At 27.2% G+C, this 24176-nt stretch overlaps 1 protein-coding gene across 1 annotated transcript in view; it reads left to right on the forward strand.

Moving 5' to 3' along the window:
• Positions 1-489: 489 nt before the first annotated feature.
• LOC136980699 (heterogeneous nuclear ribonucleoprotein L-like) overlaps positions 490-24176 on the forward strand; it is a 79319-nt gene continuing 55632 nt past the window's right edge. The window contains exons 1-3 of the mRNA XM_067276886.1: positions 490-649; positions 12728-12786; positions 21599-21668. Coding sequence (XP_067132987.1) covers positions 593-649; positions 12728-12786; positions 21599-21668 — 186 coding nt within the window. The 5' untranslated portion in view covers positions 490-592. The remainder of the gene's footprint in view (positions 650-12727; positions 12787-21598; positions 21669-24176) is intronic.

Here is a 24176-nt window from a genome sequence, read left to right on the forward strand (position 1 = left end):
ACATGCCATAATAAGTAAAAATTTAAAAAACTAATAAGCATGCTTAAAATTAATAAATACAGACGTATTCTGACAGTTTATGGATTAATTATACTTTCTGTTTACAAAATTTCCTCAACTTTAACACAAAATAAGAAAAAAGTGAACTTTTAAGAAATTTGCGGGACGGGATCTCTCGGAATGAGAATTTTCCGCGTTTCCGCGTTAAAAAACCAGGGTTTTCTGTTGGAGAAACTCTGGTTACAATGCTATAAAATAAAAGATTAGGTTTTGAATTAGCCTTATGAATCTCAAATTTATACAGCTGCAGAAAAACAAAAGAAAGGAAAAAAAAACAAATTTTACCGATTGATGCATTAAAAAACAATTACAATTTGAAAATGAATAAAGATAATGCTTTAGAATTGCTTTATTTATTACATTTATATTATTATTTCTTTTTATAAAAAATTTTAATTTTAGAAGTGGTGCCAGTTAAAATTAAGCGAAAACTGGCAACAACGTTTCGTACTCTTTCTCGGAGAACAAAGAGAAGGCGATCGAAGAAATTTCGTTAATCTCAGCTTCAGAATTCTTTAACAATTTTATTAAAATGGCAAATTACGACGGTCACGTTGCTAAACGACAAAAGACTGAAGGTGATAATAGGGTACGTATCAGCAATTGTACTTACTTACGTTCAATTAGTAAAACTGATGTCTTTGCAAGTGGTTAAAAAAAATTTCCATTTGTATTTTTATTAACTTTTTCCAATGAAATGCTATATTTAGTTCTAATCTGAAATTCAATTAAATCGCCCGAATAATAATAAGACATTGTAATGTTTTTGATTTCTTCCTTCAGACTTTTTTTAGAACAGCGCACACTTTTTCGTAATGGCTGTTGAAATTTTTTTGGACTCCGTATTTTATATATTGATAAATGATAAACACGTTGATTTCCAATGCTTATCGATTTAAAATGAAATAGAAATTTATAGCAAAGTATATATATATTTTTAAAAATCTTAATTGGATTATTAATTGAAAAACAGTAAAAAGCAATTGCTATCATTAAAAAAACTATTTAAAACTCAATTTATATTTCAGAACTGATTACAAACAGAAAATAAAACTTGGTATACCAAAAACTTATTAGATTAGGCTTATTTCATATCTTAATGCTACATCTGTTGTTTTTGTAATGTATAGATGAAAAAAATGTCATCGTTTGAATTTCGTTGGCTGCGTTTGGCAAACTAAACAGTCGTAACTGAGCAAATTGATAGCTGTTACGTAGCAACCTGGATCTGCCAAATGACAAGTGATGTGTGCGTTGGAACAAAAAGCTTTGTCGGTTGGTTTTGGGTAGTGATAGGTGGCGTAAATGAAAGACTCTACCAAATGTGACGCCAGACTTATTCTGAAAGACTGCTACCGTAGAGGGCATTTGGCAGAAAAATACTTGACGGCTCCAGAACTATCGAGTCTGCCGAACGCACCCATTGTCGATGTTGAACTTACTGTTTGCCAGTTGTGTAAGATGTGTACGCTTCTACAAAGGAGAATTTCTTACCATTTAATTATGTTAGATATTTATGTTACTATAATTTCAATATCCTCGAATTGATATTTTTTCCTTTGATAGGCTTGTGTTAGCATATGAAGGCATTGAATTAAACACAATATTCTGCTATTTATATTACTATGATATTTTATTATTATTTGTGTTTGAAGTTTCAAATTTAATATTAAAACATTTTTTTTAATATTAATTATGAAGTTCTTGTTAGCTTCGGTAATCTTAGCATCATTTTATCTTTATGAATGTACTTCGCAGAAATTTTTTAAGTATAATGTCTGACATTATTAAACATCCTTTGTTTTGGCTAGTTAAAAAATACAAATTACACTAACATTGCATTTTGGCTGGTTTTGGCCCACTTCAGCTGAAACAAAATTCACTCTTTCTTTTTTTTGTGAACCTGTATGAATCTGACATCCTGAATGAAATGCACATGAAAAAATTCCTGAAGTTGCTTGCCTGGATTTAATCCTGGGTCTCCCAGAGCAATTGGCTGATGACATAATTGCAGAGCAGCTTGGTGATTTGGATATCATGGAAATTATACTTAAAGAAAAGGAAAATTCTTATTAGTAGTAGTTTCACTTTTTAATAACAAAAAGTAGAATCAGCAATTAAGTGCAATATATATAGGAATTGAAGAGTAATCAAGTTTAAAATACTTTTTAAAGTTGTAGGCCTATATTTAGTTTATTTTTATATTAGTTTTGAATAAAATTAAAAATTCTTAAATTATACATTTGAAGGAACAAGACAAAAGAAATATTTGAAATGGATAAATAAGTTGAAGAAATTATTTCTAATGCTTAATACAGGTTTAATTATTTAGAGAACAAAACAATGCAAGAATTATAAACATGTCAAATAGATTTCATTGTTCAAAAAATTCTGGATACATTTTTATTTCATCAAATAATTGAATATCATTATCACATAATTCAGGGGCTTGGTGGAAAAATTGTGTATTACACATTAGAAGGATTTGTGTTTCAATTCACCAGCATTTTAATAAGCAATGTTTTATTAATGTGGGCATGCTCATGGATACAATTGAATTGTGAAAGTTTCTTAGATGGATTGATGATGCACAAATAAAGTTTGTTAATAAATTGTTTTTTGTAGTCTTATGGGCTATACTGTTTTTCCACTAAGTCCCTCAACTAGCCATTTCAAAATTATAAACATACCCAACATTTTTCAAAACAAAAACATTAACAATATAATGTATTTATTATATTAATATATTGTTTACAACATCAATTTAAACATTTTCTGAAATTTTTAGAACAATCTGACAATTACAAAAAAAATTATCACAGATTTTCAATTTTTGATTGTTTCAAAAGTATAAACACATATGCACAAAAAAATGATTTGTGATGATTCAATATTTTGTAGGTTTACCATTTGATTTAATTAGTTCAAATACTCTATCAGGCATACATTTTACTAGTTTTTGAAATTGTTCTTATTTAATATTTTCCCAACAATCCATGATAGCTAATTTCAGTTCATTTACACTATTGTAATGTCTGTTTTGGCCATAAACAAGACAACTCATAATGCCCCAAACATTCTCTATTGGGTTTATATCAGGCCAATCAATTACATTAATTTTTTTTCCAGCAAACCAATTTTTAGTTGACTTTGATGTATGAATGGCAGCATTATCCAATTGGAATTGCCAGTTTTCTCCCCCAATAAGAGATTCAAAGGTGTTAAATTTTGATACAACAGTTCTTGATACTTTTTTGAATTCATTCTACCTTCTATAAATACAATATTTGTTTTACCTCCCCATCCAAATCCTACCCATACCATCGCAGATCTTCTATCTTGTTGTCTGCTCATTCTGACTTCATTGGCAATGTTGATTCTGCTTCTCTGACAGACAACTTGTTGATCATCAGTAGCTGAAAAACCTTCTTTTCATTTCCAGGTGTAAGGAATTTAGGCCCTCCACATCACTTATTTCTGCCATAATTTTCACCCTGAGTTAACACATTTTTCACAGCACATGTTGATCAATTTATAGCTGCCAAAATTTGTCTTAGACATTTTCCTGATCCTTTTAGTTGATAAATTTCATATATTTCCAACTCTGTTAGTGTTTTTTACCACGAGGCATTGTTTTAAATCACAAAAACCATTTAAAATTAGTGCTACGTTTTTAATAATGAGTACTACTTCCCTCTGGTGACAACTAATTGAACCAATAATTAATAAAAATATTATTATACTAATTTTATGCATCTGTGTTTAAACTTTTGAAACACTCAAAAATGAAAATTTGTGATGAATTTTTTTTTGTAATTGTCAGATTGTTCTAAAATTTTCAGAAAATGTTTAAATTGATGTTGTAAACGACGTACTAATATAATAAATACATTACTATAGTTAATGTTTTTGTTATTGAAAAATGTTGGGTGTGTTTATAATTTTGAAATGGACTGTATTCATAAGTCAGAGCAACATTTCAGGAATTTTTTCCACAATTATAAATACATCACAATATGTTATGCACTAATGGAAAGACAGATTCTCCAAGTTTTGTTTACCTACATTAGCATTGTTTGACGAGTGTGCCTTGGGAGATGACACACACTAAGCTGATAGTCCAGTTCAGACCATGTCTGGCCTAACATTTCAATGTCACTCAGTCTAATAGCAGTGGTAATTTTGAGCCATGCACAAAGTCAGTCATGTCAATAGGCAGTGGGGGACAAAGACCCAGTCTCCTTCTTGAATCCCTATGAGAAAAAGTTGCAAAGTGTCAAATTGCAAGTGTAGCCACCACTGCAGCAAGGCTATGTCTGACCACTCTAATGCTAACTGTAAGTTCTGGTTCAGGTAACCTAAACAAATTTGAAATGCAGGAGTGTCTTCCTGCTGGAAAATGAAGACATTTTTATCTCCTTCGAGCTCTGAGGTATTAGCCACTGTTCCAACATATCTAGATATGTCATTCCTGTCATTGATTCCCCAAAGAATGACCTGTGCAAGCAAACAAATACACCAAATTTATCCAATGCTTTTAAAAAATTAAACTTGGACAGTGGTATTTCTGTTGGTGCATAAAATTCCATGTTTGCTGAAATGTTCTGACTTATGAATAACCTTGTACAGCACATTTTGCAATGTAATTATACTAGAGTTAAATTATAATTTAGAAATTTGATTGTGATTTTGATCAAGATACATTAGATTCAACTGGCTTTTCGAATTAAAGGTCAACACAATATTGTTTGTTGGAAAAGTAATTTTCATTCTTTTTGTCTTTAAAAAAATGTTAAAAGATAGATATATATCATAGCAGAATGACAAATACATCTTTTGTTATTTGATGTTCTGACTGAATTTCAACTGCTTTTTTAATACTTTTATGTAAATTTAAATTGTTTATTTGTAAATTTATTTTTTAGTTATATTTTTAAAATTCAAAATATTACAACTTTTAAAAGTAGTCAAATATTATTTTTGATTATTTTAAAAAGATTTTCAGATTTAAACTGAGAAGAATACAATTGGTAATTTAGGAATCATATGCTACAATTTTCCAAAACATGAGTACAAAATTTAAAATTAAGAATATCACATAGCAAGCTTATGAAATGTTTAAACTAAATTTTTAAAGTTCAATTCTTAATACCAATAACAAAGCTGGAACAGATAACTTCTGAAATCAAAACTATTCACACTGCAAATCTAAACAAAACATAAATAATAAAATGAGTGTCTGTTGTACATTGCTTAAGAAAGCTTGAAACTCAATGGAATAATCTATAGCTTTTAGCCCTTAACATTGTTTAACACTTAGTCTAGATCAAAATAGACACATATATACATACAGGCTTATTGTACCAGTGAATGTTCACTGGTGTGATAAATCTGTTGTATATATATATATATATATGTCTATTTGATATAGACTAAGTGTTAAATGCTTGAAACATTAAAGATTCTCAAGATCACATTGAAAAATAGTTGTATTAACCATAAGAACCCAGAATTTCTACTAGCACTTGGTGGTCATTCTTCAATAATCAATAGTAATTCAAGAGTCAGATGCATACAACAATGATCCCACAGATTTTTTATACATGAAAAGGCATATTTAGTGGTTACTTATTTGTGTTTTTTATTTTATTTTCCTGCTTTACATTTTCAAATATATCTTTTGGTAACAAAATTACATTGAATTGAAAATTTTATGAATAATATCATTAAATGTTTGAAACATTCCAGTTTGGAATTTTGTAGTTTGAAACCTGAGACAGGTTTAAAAAATAAATTGAAAATATTTGTATGCTTTCCTTTGGAATTAGCACAAGGTTGCTGTTGAGAACAAATCATACAGGAACACTTTGAGTGGAAAAAGTAGGTTTATTGACACTAAAGGATATGCATTTTGGGCTTAATGCCTTTTTTCAGTCCTATTATATCAAATATATTGGTAAAAAATTATGTAAGATGTACAGAATGTATTAAAATATGTTTAGCATATGTGTACAAAAGTTTTCATAGTAAATATAATTACCCAAGATTGGTATAGTGACTACTGGAATAACCTAAATTGTTATGTAAAACATGGGTGAAATAAGTAAAATAGTAGAGCTAAAAGAAATTTGGTTAAACTGTATAAAAACATGGGCTAGAATAATAAAAACAGAAATATATTAAATATAAAAATTAAGTAATTAGTTGAGAAATGAAATGATGTAAAATTAATAGGGAAGTCTGTAAAGTACGATATAATCTGATAAAATGTTTGAAATGTTATTTGGTTAAAAAGTAGTAGAGTACAAAAACATAAACCAACTACAACAGGCTAAAAAATAAAGTGTGAGAGTATTCATTGTATTATTATCAGAATGCCTGATGTGTTTGTTGTATGACACAGTGGTATATAATGGAGTGGGGGAGAGGAAGGAAGAAAGTAATCTTAAAATGGGCTCTTCTATTTAGTAATGGCTGCCAGATGTCATTGATGACAACACCAGTGTTTAGATTCATTCTGTGTATTTGATATAATAAGACTGAAGAGGGACATTAAACTCAAAAAGCATTTCCTTTTGTGTCAATAAACCTACTTTTTCCCTCTTGTATGATTTGTTCTCAACAGCAATCTTGTACTAATTCCAAGGAAATACTTGCAATTAGAATAATAGCAAACAACCAACTTTGCATATTTGTTTAGTTATTCAACCCATTTGCTTAGATAGTGTGAATGATTTTAATTTTAGATATTGTATACTTAAGTTTCACAACATTGATATAAATATTTGTATTGATATTTTGGAATTGAAGTTTTGAATGTGTATTCTGAAGATGTATATAAAAGTAGCTAAAAATGTTTTACAATTAAGCCTAAAACAAATAAATAGCACAGTTTACACTGGAGTAACTTATAAAATTAATATAAAAAATTAGAAAAGAGAAATATTAACATCCAGAAAATACAGCAGAATATCATATTTCATACAAACTAATAAACTAACAAAATAAATAGCATGAGAAGTCATATTGTAAAAATCAATTATTAATTAAGCTAATTAAATCTAATTGGAAAATAATCTGGCTTTTAGATATGTTTGGTTATTAAAATTAGTGTATGGTTTATTGCCAGTTTAAATTGCTTAAATCTCAATTTCAAAAAAATGTAAATAATTACAAATTTTAAACTGGAAGATTGTGTAACATGTTGTTGTGCATAGTTTATATTCTTTCATGGTGAGACTTGTGAAACAACTGGTAAAGCAGGCAGATCTAAAAATTAAACAATCAAGCCAAAAACAAACCAAGTTTTGAAAAATGAGATGATTCAAAATGCATTTGACAGTTTCAGATTTTCTTAGTTTTAACTTTTACAATATGTATAAAGGTATTATAACATGGTACAAAGATTATGTAAATTTGGATTTACATAATCCTAAATAGATCCAATTCAAATTCTCCAGATTTATATGAATTTTGAGATTGATTTCTTTACAATTTTGTGATATTTATTATAAAAAGAAAATATTTTTCTAAATGACATTTTATAAAAATATGAAATTAAAAATTTGACTCAATTACTTATGAGACATTTAAATATATAAAAAATATGTTCTTTAACAATACCAAGCTTAGATTAGGAATAAACTAAATGTTCAGTTTGGTTTATTTTTAATTATGAGACATCGTGTACTTGTTTTCATTCTGAACAAAGTTTGAAACATGAAAGAATATTTGATAATTTAACTGAAGAAGAACAGTTAACTTCGTTGAAAATGTTATTTTATTAGATTTGTTACTGGAATTAATAACGTGTAAATTTTTGACTACTAATATAATTTCCTCCAGTTTATATCTATGTCATGTGTAAAGATTAATTACTAAAAATAATTTTGAATTTAAACTTTAAAAAATTAGAGAATTTTGAAAAAAATAATAGTCCATAAGAGAATGTGAAGCTGTAACTTCTGCTTACAGAACAGTTGTTACCAGTTATTTTATATAGATTTTCATCTCATCTTTACTTCTAGAAATGAATTAATTTGGATTATATAATATATACTGATTAAGTTTTAAACTGACAATGTTTGACTATTGCTTTAGGCATTGATTCATATTGTATATATACATAAACACTTCACTCAAAAACCTTAAATTGTATAAACACATACTTGAAAACCTTTAAATGTGCAGCCAAATTTATTAACTTCAAACGTTTTCGGTCTTGTTAAAAGACCTTTCTCAAGAAAAACATTGTAAAATTCGAAGACTTAGTATGAATACAAAAACGAAAAAGCTTTAGAACATTTTTGAACGATATTCCATTGCAAAATTATTTGCATCATCTTAATAAATATCTAATATTATGATATATGCACAAAATAGAGAAAAGAAAAATAAAGAGGGGGAAAAAAAAAAAGAGAGAGAGAAATTTGGCTGCTTGTTTAAAGATTTTTGAGTATGTGTTTATCCTTTGAGTAATATGCAGTCTCAGAAGAATTACTTAAATTGTATTCCAGTAAAGTTTAAATAAGAGGGACAGTATAATGAAAAGTTCTTTGTTATAGTTGTATAATCTTTAGATGTTTATTAATGTTTCTTCTTTAAATGTGAAGAATAAAATTTTTCTTAAATACTTTAATATTTTAAATAAAATAAAATTTATAAAATACTAGCTGACCTGGCCACGCGTTGTTGTGGCTCAAAATGTATCTATTATAAATGTATAACACTTCCTCCGTGGGGGGAATTTCAAAAAATCCGTTCTTAGTGTACATTCTCTTGACGTAACCTATTAAAACGCAATTAAAAACGCAAAAAACCGCATGCAAAATAGTGCAAATAGAAGCCGAGTTCTTCACAGTAAGCCTTAATCCTGTCCCTTTCCCCGCTGGGGAATATCGAAAAATCCCTTTTTAGTGTATATTCTGTTGACGTAACCTATTAAAACGCAATTAAAAATGCAAAAAACCGCATGCAAAATAGTATAAATAGAAGCCGAGTTCTTCATAGTAAGCTTTAATCCCGTCCTTTCCCCGCTGGCGAATATCGAAAAATCCCTTTTTAGTGTATATTCTGTTGACGTAACCTATTAAAACGCAATTAAAAACACAAAAAACCGCATCTAAAATAGTATAATAGAAGCCAAGTTCTTCACGGTAATCCATAATCCTGTCCATCTCCCCCCCAGTGGGGGGAATTTCGACATGTATATTATATAAAAACACGTGCGTATTCGAATGCAACGTGGTGTCAAACTGAAGATCTCCAATTTCAGATTGAAAATGATAGTCAAAAATCCTTTCTTTTTTTTTTTGAATTAAACCTTACTGGAATACAGTTTAAGCCTTTTGATTGAAGTGTTTATTATATCATTCCAGTCTACTAAGTGGTGTTTTAACTTACATAAGAATATTCTCATGAATATACATAAGAATAAGAATATAAAAAAAATATACAGTATTTTTTTCAAATTTAAATCATCTTTATTTGTACTAGGCCTTGGCCTATTACAAAGGGAGTTTTTGGTCATATGTAACATTAAATCAAGCAATTAGGTAGTAACAAATTTTTTAACATAATTATATAAATTATATATAGTTTCTATCTTGGCTACATGGAAAAAATTATACATTGCTTTTTCTGAAGTGCATTTATTTAAACTATAAAGACCAAATCTTTGTCTTAGGAATGTAGCCTTTTCACATCCACAAATAAGATGGAATTTTGAAAAATTCTCTACACACCTCAGGCATACATTATTAGAATAAACATAAAACTTATTATCAATCATTATTGCATCGTTATTAAATCGAAGTTGAATGAAAAATCTCTTAACATTAAAAGATAGGTTAAATAACATATAATTATTAATATTAGGGTAATCCAGTATCATGGTGTACCAGTTTGGCAAATTACATGCTTGGATATCTTCTATATCGAATGTCAATGAACTCTCCAATACATTTTGAGTTAGTTGATTACACAATTTCACTAATCTCTGGTACGTATATAAATGATCCCATAGAAAAACTGAAACTATTAATCACACTAGTCAGTTGACTTACCCAATTCTTTTTCGAATCTTTTTGCAATGATTTGTAGTATAATTGGCTCAAAAGACTGAAAGAAAGCTGATCACTGTCCCTTAACTTCATTAGGAATTTTACGCATCTCTTTACAAACATTGAAGTAAGTCTGAATCTATTCAACTCCAGTCTTAGAGCACTATCAGGGACTTTAAACTCCAATAAGAATAATCTTTGCATGAATTTATTCTGGATTACCTCTAATTTCTGATGTTTTAACAGAAATTAGAAGTAATCCAGAATAAATTTATGCAAAGATTATTCTTATTGGAGTTTAAATACAGTATTTAATATTTTGATATTTGAAATTCTGAATAATCTAGAAATCAATAAATATATAAATGCACATGTGCATATGAAATGAATGGAACTTTTTTGTTCATAATCACTAATTTGAATTATGAATTCTAGATGATTCTAAAAAAACTTATTGATTTTTTTGAATGTTGGATAGTAAAAGCAAATAGATATTTGCTGAATATTTTCTTCATTTAGTATGCATAATGTTATAATTTTTTTATAAGCATCATGTAGAAAAAAATTTTTAATCTAAAGATTAAATTACAGTATTTGAATAAAAGAATTTCATGGATTTTTATTACAATAAAAAAGATTTGTGAAATTTGTTCCAATAAGATAGACAATTATAAAACCAACATTCATATTTTTACATTTATTATTGAAATAGTTCATATATTTATTATATTCTTTTATTATGCTTATGTAAATATGGGGTGTTCCAGCTAATAGTCAGGATTTTAATTTTTAATCACATGCTGAAGTTTCTGATGCAATTGTCAATTGCATATTTTTGGTGTAATAAGCTGCAAAACTTAGATTTGAGTCTTGCTATGTGGTATCTGAATATTTCATTTTTGTAAGAAGTCCTGTGAAAAATTAATTAATGTCTGAACTTGTTAGTGATCAGATGTACCTAATATTGAATTTTTCTGGAGGGTATGAGAAATCATTCTCTCTGAGACCACTGAAGTCCAACTTGAACAACATCAAGTAAGAATGGCTTTGACAATGGCTATGGTAAAAGCATCACACAGTCAAGCTTGACTTGAAGGTCTTCTCAATTCTTCCATCTCTACTTTCTCATAAAAAATACTCTGTCATGCTTGATGTGAGAATTTCTAGTGTATTAAGAAATTGCAAAGCCTTGTTTGCTGTATGTGTGGCCCCATACTATATGTATGGACCATACTCCTCCATGTTTGTTTTGCTTTTATATTCATAGAACCATTTAAGAATATGGATATGTTGTTTGGTATTACTTCTCATAAGCACCATGTTTTACAAAATACAAATATCTTTCCTAGACAAATGATGAAACCAAAATAAATGGCATTTAAGCTTTGAAAAGTGCAAAGATTTAAAATGACACATTCAGGAGATATTGAGAATTAAAATCCTAACTTTTAGCTGGAACATCCTATATATAATTGACTGCCAAAAACAAAACTTTATGCTTTATTTCTTTTTATTATTGCTTATATACTGTAAGAAATAAAAAAAATTTTACTTGAAAAATTTTGTTTATTTATTGTAGCAATTTTTATGACTTAAAATATAACAATTTTTAGTAAATTTGTTGAATGTATAAATATAGATTTTTAACTGTTTGCAATTGCAATACATTTGTTGCTTACTTATTACAAAAATCCCTAATTCTTTGAATATTTGCATTTATGTTTGTAACAATAAAGATGCCAAGATAAATTCCAAGTAAAGCAGATAAACTTCCGGCATGTGGTTATGCAAAATGAGTAAAGACCTCAAGGTCTGAGTTAAAATCATGGTAGCATAACATAAGCTAAGATATAACAATGCAATTAATCTGTTTGTTCAAAATAGTTGGCCAGATTTAATCATCAGTCAGAAATACTCTGAATACAAAATTTTATATGACAATATAAAAATATATTATTGAATAATTGTCAAATATTTTCTGAAAATAATAATAATTTATAATTTTTAATATTAATCTTTATGATATAATACTATATATACAAGATACTGTACATAAATGATAACCACATGTACAGTAGGTAATGTTCTGATAGCTAAGCAGTCTGTTCTGTATAGTCTTATTTCATCCACTAGTATGTATCTATTAATAGGACTTATTAAACTGGCTTTAAGGATACAGCAACTCAGTTTCACAATTAAAAAATTGTTGTTTTATTTAATTTACCTTCTGTTCTATATAGTTTGTGTTGTAGTACAATAAAAAAGTAATGCAAAATAACAAAAGCAAATACAGCTGAAAATATATAGGTATTTTTTTATTGTTTTAAAGTTTGCTAACTTTTACATATAATCAAAGTTATTAAAATAGCATTGAAGAATATTTGGTACAGTCATAATTGATAAATGACAGTTATTTTTATAATTGATGCATGAAAATTAAATAACTATTATTTCACATAATCTGTTTTATATGATATAAAACATTATCTGCTTAACTATTAAATGGATTTAGTTAAAAATTTTTCTTTGTATATTTTACAAAAAATGTATATTTTATTAATTTTATTTTTATTATTTTTTCTAATAATATGTTGTTTTTATAACAGGGCCCTTATGGACAATATGGTCAATCTTATGGTGGTGGATATAACAATAGAAATAGAGGGTGAGATTTTATTTTAACATAATTTGAAAAATAATTTATTAAGAGAGAGAATGAAAGCAATTTTAGATAAGAGAGAGATTTTAAAATATGAATTCAATAAATCCAAATTTAGAAAACTAAAATGCAAAAAAAGATTTGTTTCTTGTTTCATTATACTCAATATCAGTGGTCGCCAATTGGTGGTCCATGGAGAAATTTGGACATTGATCAACTCAGGTTACATGAAGTATTACGAAAGAAATGCAAAATGCTTGGTTGCTTTTACTCAATCATTGGGGATTTTTTATTCGCATCTAAAACCAAAACCAAACACAAAATAACTGTTATAAATAAATAAATAAATAAATAATGCCAATAAATCATCAATGTTGTGAGTTGATTGTCATCCTTCATGGAAAAGAGCTAAGAATCTGTAAACTTATACCAAACAAGCAGCAACAAACTTCACACTAATTTGTTATAATTAAACAAGTGAATTTTATATTAATAGAGTAAAATGAAACTTTTATGATCATTATTTATAGATGTTTGTATCATTTAGAAAAAATTCATGATAGTGGTCCATGGAATTCAAAATTATGAGTTTAGTAGTATGTAAAGTCAGAAAGGTTGGCGACCACTGCTCGATATACTATTTTTTAATAGTTTTTAATAAAGTTTTTGATGAAAAATTCAATTTAGTTTTCATTCCATGAGATATATTGCTTTTGAGCACCTAGTTTATCAAAAAGAGATTTAATGATTCATAAATTTGATGTGCTTTGACTAACAAGTGAATTCATATTTATAATTAGAATATAAATGAAAATTTTATTTTAACATTGGTTTTATGCAAGTCACTTTAAAAATATTTCAAAAATAGCTATATTTGAATGCTGCAAGAGTTTGTTGATAAATAATGTTTCCATTTTTATAGAATTAGTTTGAAGCAGTTGATTAATTTGACCAGTTTTTAAAAAGTATTAAAAATTTATTTATTTTAATTATATATATATATTTTCAATATATTAAAAAATTCACTGTAAAAAATTTAATTTAAATTTAAGATGAAACTTGATTATTCTTCATTTTTACTAGATTATTTTGTCAAAAGTTTTGTTTGTACCATAATTCTAGAATGAGCAATTATTTATTGTGACATCATCACAAAGCTGGGCTGAAATTTTTAATCATATTTTTAATTTATTTAATTTAAAATATATTCTCTCCACTTCAAATTAGTAGTGTCTTGTCCCTGTTGTCATACTTTTCCTGATAACAAGAGTCATGTCAGTCTATGTAACTCCAGTTTAGGGAAATTTTTTAATTGAATTCACGTGACTTCTGGTTTAGACCAGAAGTTTGAATATATCTAGTTAATCAGGGCCTCCTGCCCCTAAGCTTTCCATATCTGGTCTTGACTTTCATCTATCTAACACTCAAGATTAAGGAAGGACAGACATCAGATGGACAACAGTAGGAATTTATAGGTCTACAATTTCTTCAAATTGCAGTCCAATTAGAATCAAATTCATCTTTGTATTTATCAGTTTCCTGCTGACTTTGATGTCTTAACCAAAGAAAATCTATTGTCACTTGATTACACTTTATATCAGATTGTTTCAGCGTGTGTTTTTATTTGTATTACTTTAGATTTTAAAAGAATTTAAATTAATTTAGAAATAACCAGTTTTGAAATTAGTTGAACTCCATAACTTTCCATAAAATTATGTTGACTTCAAGTATTTTAGTTGTGCTGAAATAAGTAATATTATTGATTGAAATTATTTGCTTAACAGTGTACTATTACTATATAGATATTGGTAACACATTAATCATGTTGACATTATCAAATTCTTTCAATAGAAATGTCATGAAATGTTCTCAAACTGACATGAGGAGTCAAAATATTTTAAAATTAAGAAAGAACTATGAAAAGGTACTGCTTAAGATAATCAAAATTTGTTTAATTTCCAAGAAAAGCTTTTGGTTCTTGAGCCTTCATAAGTTCATGGCATATCTTTTTACTGTATTTGATTTTGAAAGTACTGATGATCAAAAGGCTGCCCCAGAAAGCCTTTCTTGTAAGTATGAACCGATGAAGGCTTGAAAAGAGCCAAAAACGTTTTTTGAAAATTAAACAAGTTTTCATTACCTTAAGAAGCAGATTGTTTCTCCTTTTTTTATAATGGTACTGAGTTTTATTGGTTTTAAAGAATAGGGAATAATTTTTAACGATACAATAGCCTCGATTATTATTATAAAAATTTTCGTTAGGCTTAAAATCAACGAAAATTCAACACTAAGTGGCACGCAATGGAGAAAAATTTCAACATTGGATGGGTTAATATATTTTTTCGTACATAATCGGTTATCTGAAAAAATCAGTTATTCGAACAACCCCAGTCCCCAATTGATTCAGATAAATGACGTTTAATGTATTTACCTTATTCTGAATTTTCAGGTTGATTTCTAATAGCATGCATGCATTCTCAACTTGTTTTATAGCTTTACTAGGTTCACTCTTACTAGCTTTTACTATCAGGCAAATGGATAACAACCTGCAGCTTTGCCTGCGTGGATTTTGCAGTTTGATAGAAATAATTCTCCTTTGGTATTTCACTAAGATTCGCAATCATTAGTTGTTACTAATTTGGTAAAATTACGGATTTTTGTTTGTTTCAAACTATGGACTGCTAATACATCTAAATTCAAGTTTCAAATATTATGGAATTCCGAGTTACGATAAATCTGAGTTTAATTTTGATGTTATCTGAAAAAGTATAATTACTTACAGAAAAATAGAGTTTCAGTTATCCCAGTACCTCTTTGTAAACCATGTTTGTGTTACTGCCTTTTGGGGTTAAGACTTTTTAAGCCTTAATCCTCTCCCTCTCCCTCCCAAGGGGAATTTCTAAAAATCCCTTCTTAGTGTGCATTTTCATAACATACCCTAACTGTACCAAATTTCATCTCTTTAGGTTCAGCGGTTTGCTCTGGGTGATGAATCAGTCAGTCAGGACATGTAATTTTATATACAGGGTGGGCCAATGAAAATAAAACGGCAGAGTTATCGTGTTCGTCCAAGCAAATCACTCGGACAGGTCGATTTTATTCTCAAGGGGGACACCTTTTGCAATAAAGTTTTTGTGATTCTGAATACAACAGACAACAAAAAATTTTAAAAACTCATTTATTTTTTATTAACTAACAAACATTTATTTTGGAAAAAAGTAACACAAACTATTAACAAACATAAAAAAAAACCCTCTTAAGCTAGACTGCATATGCAAGGAAAAAAAATTGATCATAAAATTAAGGCTGATAATGTGTTATCTGTTTGCAGATGTTCTTTTTTGTAGTGTTCACTAGTTTGACCACTTAGTGATTCAATCAGAATTTAAGATTATTATTTGTTTATTGTGAATTTTGTACAACATAATTGTTATGGTTTACACAATTGCTGAAAGGTGGAAATAGTAACTCTTCATTTCAGAAATGGCAAGAATGCTCATCTTAGTGCAAATTAATTTAATCAACGCTATCCAAACAAACATTGTAATACAAAATACCTTTTGGTTCAAAAGTTTCAGTTAGCGGTTTCTGTGGCTAACAAAAGACGCGACCCCAGACATGAACGTCTAGTAAGAAACCGAAGCGACAGAGATTGGGATTTTGGGGCAAGTTGCTGTGGACCAAACTTTAAGTACAAGGAAGCTGGAGGCTGTGACTAGCATTAGCAGAACATTATTTGCTGGATCCTCAAAGCTCACAAGTTTCATCCGTACAAAATTAATTTAGTTCACCAATTAAATGAAGATGATTCTGATCGGCATCAGCAATTTTGTGAAATTATGACAGAAAGGTTAAGAGTTGACTTGGATTATCTTTTTTAACATTTGTTTTTTCGACGAGTGCACGTTTTTTTTAAACTCAACAGTTAATTGTCAGAATTGTTGATATTGGTCAGATAATAACCTAAGCATATTTCATGAAGTTCATAGCCAAACTCCACAAAAGCTAAATGTGTGGGCTAGAATCTTTGGAAATCGACTACTTGGTCCCATTTTCCTAGATGGTAATCAAACAGGAGAAAATTATTTAGATTTACTTGAAAATGTTGTACATCCATTACCTGTTGATATCGTCGAACATGACGACTGATACTTAGAAGATCGCCTTACTATCCAACAAGATGGAGCCTCCCGCATTATGTAAGACCAGTTAGACTTTTTCTGGGCATTGGATCGGACATAGAGGTCCTTTAGAATGGCTGACTAGATCTCCAGATCTTAGTCTTCTTGATTTTTTTTTTTTTTTTTTTTTGGGAACATTAAAAATTAAGATCTATGCAACTGAACCAGGATCTCTTGAAGAATTACAACAAAGAATTATAGACGAGTGTTGTCAAATGACACCTGTAACTTTCCGAAGTGTAAGAAACTGTTTTGAGCAAAATTTGTATTATTGTATGGAGGCTAGTGGTGCTCAATTCGAACATTTATTGAATACTTAATAACTTTTTCTTATGTTTGTTATTTTATTTGAAATAAATGTTTGTTTAGTTAATAAAAAATAAATAAGTTTTTAAAATTTTTTGTTGTTTGTTGTATTCAGAATCGCAAAAACTTTATTGCAAAAAATGTCCCACTTGAGAATAAAATCGACCTGTCCGAGTGATTTGCTTGGACGAATACGATAACTCTGCTGTTTCATTTTCGTTGGCTCACCCTGTATATAGATCACAGTTGCAATTGGCATGGGTTTAAATGACCCAAAAATAAAGAGAATTTAAATTAGGTGACCTAGTGGAAAGAAGCATTGTATCTGTTTTGAGTGCATGCTGAATTCTGCTTGTAGATCTGTTTATTTATTTCTTGTTCATTTCTTAAAAGCCAGTCTTTGCAGTTGCGTTCATGCAAATTTAGAACTAAATTGTAAGAATTCTCTGTGTATTAAGCAGTTTGATAGTAATTTTTTAATGTGTTTTGATTTATGAATAAAAAACTTATATTAAAATTATTTAAAATGAAATATATTTATTTGTATACTAAATAAGAAACTCATTTATGATCTAATATGTTGCAAACTTTTAATATGTTTATGAATATGCAATCAAAAAATTTGTTATAGAAGGTTTGGATTGAGAGTTGATTTTATTATTATACTATAGAATAAATAATAATAATGTTTAAATGAAGTATAATAAAGTTTTTAATAAGAAAATATGTTAATTGTTGTAACATTTGGAAAATTGTTTCATAATTTAATATATAGTGTCTCAGAGGGGGAAAAAAATGTGTCTTATATATGAAATATAATATGCAATTGATATTTTATATTCCATAGACTTGAGAGCAACTTGATCACATTTTATAGCAATATAAGAACAATTGTTACGGTAAAAATATTAAGTGGAAAAAAATTATCTAGCTTTTATACATAATTGATACAATATGTAATAATGCCAGTTTAAAAAAATTTGTATAATATTTAAATAGTTGAGTAATAAAATGCTTGTATCTAATATGAAAATCCTCACCACTCTACTGTACCAACCAAATGTACTTTCAAATTTTAATAACTGAACAGTTATTTTTACTTTTCCAGCTGTTATATATAACAGAGGGAAAGTATAGCAATTGGTCAAAAAATGACCCCCTCCCAAGATTTTTATATTTTTGGACTGAGGACAACATCTTGAAACATCAAAAAATGAAAAAAAAATTTGGAGGTAATTTCTGTACACATGGATGTCTGTAGTGTCTGTGGGGGTTGTGATTTTGTTTACCCTCTATGAAGCTTAATATTTAATAACTCCTGTGCTTTTTGTTGAAAATTCCTGAAATTTTGCAGGGAGTTTATGTATTAAGAGATTGATGATATTAAATTTTGACGGTTAAAGGTCGGGGTGAGGAGATAATGGGAGTTGTGTATCTCTATAGGGTTTGACTTAATGACAATTTTAGCATTTACAATTTTTAAATAAATAATTACCGAAAAACCAGCATTAACTCACTGTAGAACGAACGTTTTCAACGGCTATCATTGAAAACGTTCGTTCTACAGTGAGTTAATGCTGGTTTTTCGGTAATTATTTATTTATTCAATTATATACCAGTAATGTTGTGGTGATTATATTTACAATTTTTTATAAAACCCATTTCTACTTTCAAAATTAAGCTTTTTGCCATTTTATAATAGTTAAATTATATTTTAAACTATTATAAAATGGCAAAAAGCTTAATTTTGCAATATGCAATATAGCAATATAAAAAGTTTTTTTAAATAAAATATGTTAACAGATGCTGCCACCAAAATTTTAAATATTACCGGGAAAGTTGAGCAACTTGTTGCTGGTTTTTTTTTTACTTGATAGTCTTAAACCATAATACAGTAGAGCGTCGAAAATTGGAACGTCGGTAATTGAAATGGCCGGAAACTGGAACGAATTTCAGTCGGACTGTGTCGTGCTGAATCGAACGTTTTTGATACTAAATTTACTTCTAAAGTATAATTTTCATGTTTTTTATATTCTTCAATATATTTATTTTGTTTGTACAAAGTAAAGAAATAATTTTTAACGATACGATAGCCTCGATTATTATTATAAAAATTTTCGTTAGGCTTAAAATCGACAAAAATTCAACACGAAGCGACACGCAATGGAGAAAAATTCAACAGGAAGCGATACGCAACAAAGAAAAATTTGAACATCGGACAGGTTAATATATTTTTTCGTACATAATCGGAAATTGAAAAAAATCACTACTTGGAACAACCCCAGTCCTCAATTGGTTCCAGTTATCGACGCTCTACTGTAGTTATATTTAATTTCTTTAACATATGAAACAGAAGTTTTAGTTGTAAGTCTATAGAATCAATAAACAATGAATATTATTATAATATTTGTGAAGAACTTTTCAAATTGTTAACGTGACCAATTCAGACATTAACATGCCACTTAATTTAATATGTTACTAATGTCTATACAGTGATAGCATACTATTAGTTAAATAATTATTAATAATAATAATAGTTATTAATAATAGAACCAATATGATCTAGTCAGCATAATTTTATGGAAAAATTATTTGGCGTCCAACCAATTCAATACTGATCATTTTTTAAATTAATTTGGATATTTTTAAGTCTAAAGCAATACAAATGAAAACACACATGAACTGGTTGAGACAAAAAAGTTTACAGAAAACTGACAAAATACTGGCCAATGTTACTTTGGTTCTAATTCCTAAAAGATTATTGTAATATGAAAATTTTGAGAAAAGAATTTAGTACAACAAGGAATAATCAATTTTATCATTTTAAATTTCAATTATTATGTGGAAGTTATCTCCTTAAATTAAATTTCAGTTTTTCAGACACTGTTACAGTACAAATGAAAAATTTTATGAAACAATCCAATACAAACATATAACATTGAAATGACAAAATGTTTTAAACTGGTACAAGTACCTGGGGGTTAGCTTCACAAGACAAAAATGAACAAATGAATTTTACATTTTTATTTTTACTGTTTATTGTACTTTTTTTTTGTTTATTACTTTAGAATTTTATTTAATATTAAATAATTTGATTTGTATTTTAATTGTATACACACTTCAATTATTTTAAGCAAGGCATTACTGAATATGCAAATACTATATTTCATTTTTTTCAAATTGTTGCTTGAATTGAAAATTGGTCAATAGATTTTTAGCTTCAGTTTTTATTATCAGATGGAGTTTATCACATTTTCTTACTCTTATATGTTGAATTATTTTAAATTAAAGTCATAGTTTTATTATGTAATATTTATTTTGTATAAGAATTTAATTCTGTAGAGTATATTTAAGAACTTTTTTGGTCTTGTTATAATAAAGTAAATTCTACATTTTTTACATTGGAGACAGAATTATAGTAAAATATCACTAATTAAATAAAAATTTATTACATTTATTTCTTGATGTTTATCATTACAGTAAAAGTAATAAATTTAATGTAAAATGTATTACTTTTAAAATTTTAAATTGTTCAATACAATATTATAAATATCTTATCAGAAGAAAATGTAAGAATCACTATGGATAATTGTATTAAACATTTAAAATAATTCAAAAATTTTGTATTAAAAAAAATAAATTTTAATTTTTCTTATTTGATAAAAAATGAAGAAATATTACTATCTTACAATAATTTAAATATAGTAGCCTACATAGTGTTATTAACTTTAAAAAGAATATTTGAGTGAAGAGGCAGTCCTGAAATACTGAATTCAGATAGCACTGAAATACATTGTATCTTTTTATTTAAATTTTATACTGTTAAGCAAATTTGTTTTTGGCTAAATATCTAGAGTATTGCACTGAAGTTAGAAGTCATTTATAAAAATGTTGTTGAATCATAATTATTATTCAGTTTGTTAGAAAATTAAGAGTTTTAGACGATAATCATCATTTTAGTTTTAAACATAACAGTTTGAATGATTTTCTTACAAAATTAAAACCACAAATTATCATTATAAATTTGTTTTATTTTTAACATATCAGTTTATAATAGTTTTTCTTCACAATTTATATAATTTATAAATTAGCAATTTCTTTTTAAAACAAAGATCATTTAAAAAATCTCAAAGAAAAATATATACTTAAAATTACAAATACTGTTTTTATCATTTTTTTATTATTATTTATTTTGTGTTCAGTATTTTCAACTGTACAACACTTTTGAACATTTTGTACAATTTTTAAGAATTTTTTCATATATTAAACTATAATAAGTATATGACCAATATATTTAGTGAGGAAAATATTTTATCTAAAATTTTTTTTAGCCCTGAAGAAGAGAAATTAAATCATATATTATTAATGACTATACAAAATCCAGCATATCCTATTACAGTGGTAAGTAGTAGTATTCTGTTGATAGTATTATTAAAAATATAATTAATTTTACTCCAGTTTAATGAAAAAAAATGAAAATTCCTTAGAATTACAATGATACTTCATTTATTTGCAGTTTAATTATGATAATTTAATATCTAAAATAGACCTTAAAGCAGAAAATGCTTTTCATATATTTTTATCATTTATTTTTTAGTTTGATTATTGTTAATGAAAGATTTTATTTGTATGAATCAAAATGTATAAAAATTTATCTTTGCAAAAATTAATTACACAATTTTTCCCAAAACAATATATTTTTACAGTTTTTTCTTATTATACAAAAAATTTTCACATTAAAAAAATATGAAATTTTTAGTCTTGTAATTTGATTTCTACTGTATGGAAAAAAGTTTTCTTTAACTTAAACTATTTTTCTTAAATAATAAAACTAATAATTATAAATACAAAATATGAACCATAATTAATATAAATTATAGTTAATATTTGTCCAAGTTTCAAAAAGTTTTCATTATATTATGCAGAATTAAATATGACAATATATTAAATTAATTTTATGAATAAAATATGAGAAGATATTTTAGATATACAATATAAACCTATTTAAAATGGGTATGCTATAAAACAAACCTGCATAAGCAGAATATTCTGTTCCATATCATTGCATTCATTTTAAACTGGTTTTACTGTATAAATAGAAATAATAATTTGTTTTCTAGACTTATTCATCATTGCTGAATTTAACATTTTGTCAAAAAATAGTTACAATTGTGTAAGATTTTACTTTGTAGAATATGTCATTCGTATAGTTATCATTGTATAAGTTATGTAGGAAAAGTAGTTACATAAATTGAATATAAGATGCAAAATTTATAACATACTGTATATCACAAATAAGATTGTAACTAGTATGAAATCAGAAAAAACTAAAGGTAGAGTTGAATTTTCAATACAAATTGTTTTAGATAATTGCCAAGACAACAAAACATTACTAATTTAGCAGCATGACATTGCATTATATACAGAAAAGCAGGATGTAGTTTGTACATTTTGAGATTGTCATATCTGTGACAGTTTTTCTTCTAACAAAGATTGTGTGAGAGTAAATACCATATCTCTAGTATGCAAATGTGTTCTTAATATAATGTATTACATCATGTTAGTCAAATATATTTTTAATTTTTAAACTTTATAATCATCATACTATGTTAACATTTATAATCATTTTACATGTTAACATTTATTATAGAACATATATGTTAACATTTTATTATAGAAACATGTTAACATGTTTCTATAATAAAATGTTAACATATATGGGATTAAAAGGAGTTAAATTTTATCTGCTTATTAATCAAATTACAGAAATAATTTACTAGAAAACATGGAAAATTGCAACCATAAGCAGAAGGGAGAATAGGAAGTAAAAATCTCTGACAAGTTAATGAATTTTCTGTATTTTTGAAATTCTCATTTCTTTGATCATACATAATTTTGAATAAAAAAATATCTTAAAATTTTGTTACATTAACTCTGTATTAAATTATTAGATGACACAAAGTAAAACCATTAAAAAAAACATATCTTCAATATTTTCATTATAATAAATACACTTGATATACATTACTTTGCAGTATAAACCGCATAACACTATTTAATACTTACTCAATAGCAGATCATTTAGTTTGCTTTGAAAGTTAACTTGGATAAATAAATATGATTATTTTGCTATTAGTAACTGTTTGCTTGTCTTGACAATGCTAACATTAATATATCAACATTTTTAATGTAATTATTTTATTTGATAATGATTGACAAGATGCTTGAGAATGTAATTAAAAGAGAATAACGACTGATTAAAACGTTAGCCTGTGAAATGACTTCTCAAGCAGATAATCAAGAATATGTTTGATAATACATTATTTATATAAGGTATTTGTCATTTTGATGTGATTTTTTTAATGAAACTACTACTGAATAACTGTAATTAAGAAGAAAGAAAAATAATTTTGCTAGACAAATTGTTAACAATTTAACTGTTGTATCTAATCAGTGTTTGTTGTCATATCTTAAATATGTTGCTTTAAATGTTAAGAAATTTAAAAATACAGTAGACTTGCTAATCCAGCCATTCCTTGTACGGTGAAGTGCCAGATCAGTAAGCATATAGGTCTAAAGACAATGAATGATGTAACCAGTTGCCCTTTGGTACTGATTCTTTCTGGATGCAGCCAGGTAAGTAATAATGCATGATAAAAATGCAATACTGTACACAGAAATGAAACTCAAATAAACAGGGAAAACAGGATGTGTGACATGACTATCATTTTCATAGAAATGGAAGTGCATAGACAATCACACTGGAGAGTATGCCAGATAATCGAAGGTCGGATTAGCAATAGTAGACTGTATTAATAATAATAAAATACAACACTCACAAATGACACATGCAGAAAATGTCATATCATGCCAGAAACTATACAACACATCACTTCTGGTTGCAAGCTC

This window comes from Centruroides vittatus, unplaced genomic scaffold (genome assembly GCF_030686945.1).
Source record: "Centruroides vittatus isolate TY-2023 unplaced genomic scaffold, ASM3068694v2 contig_717, whole genome shotgun sequence".
Taxonomy (NCBI): domain Eukaryota; kingdom Metazoa; phylum Arthropoda; class Arachnida; order Scorpiones; family Buthidae; genus Centruroides; species Centruroides vittatus.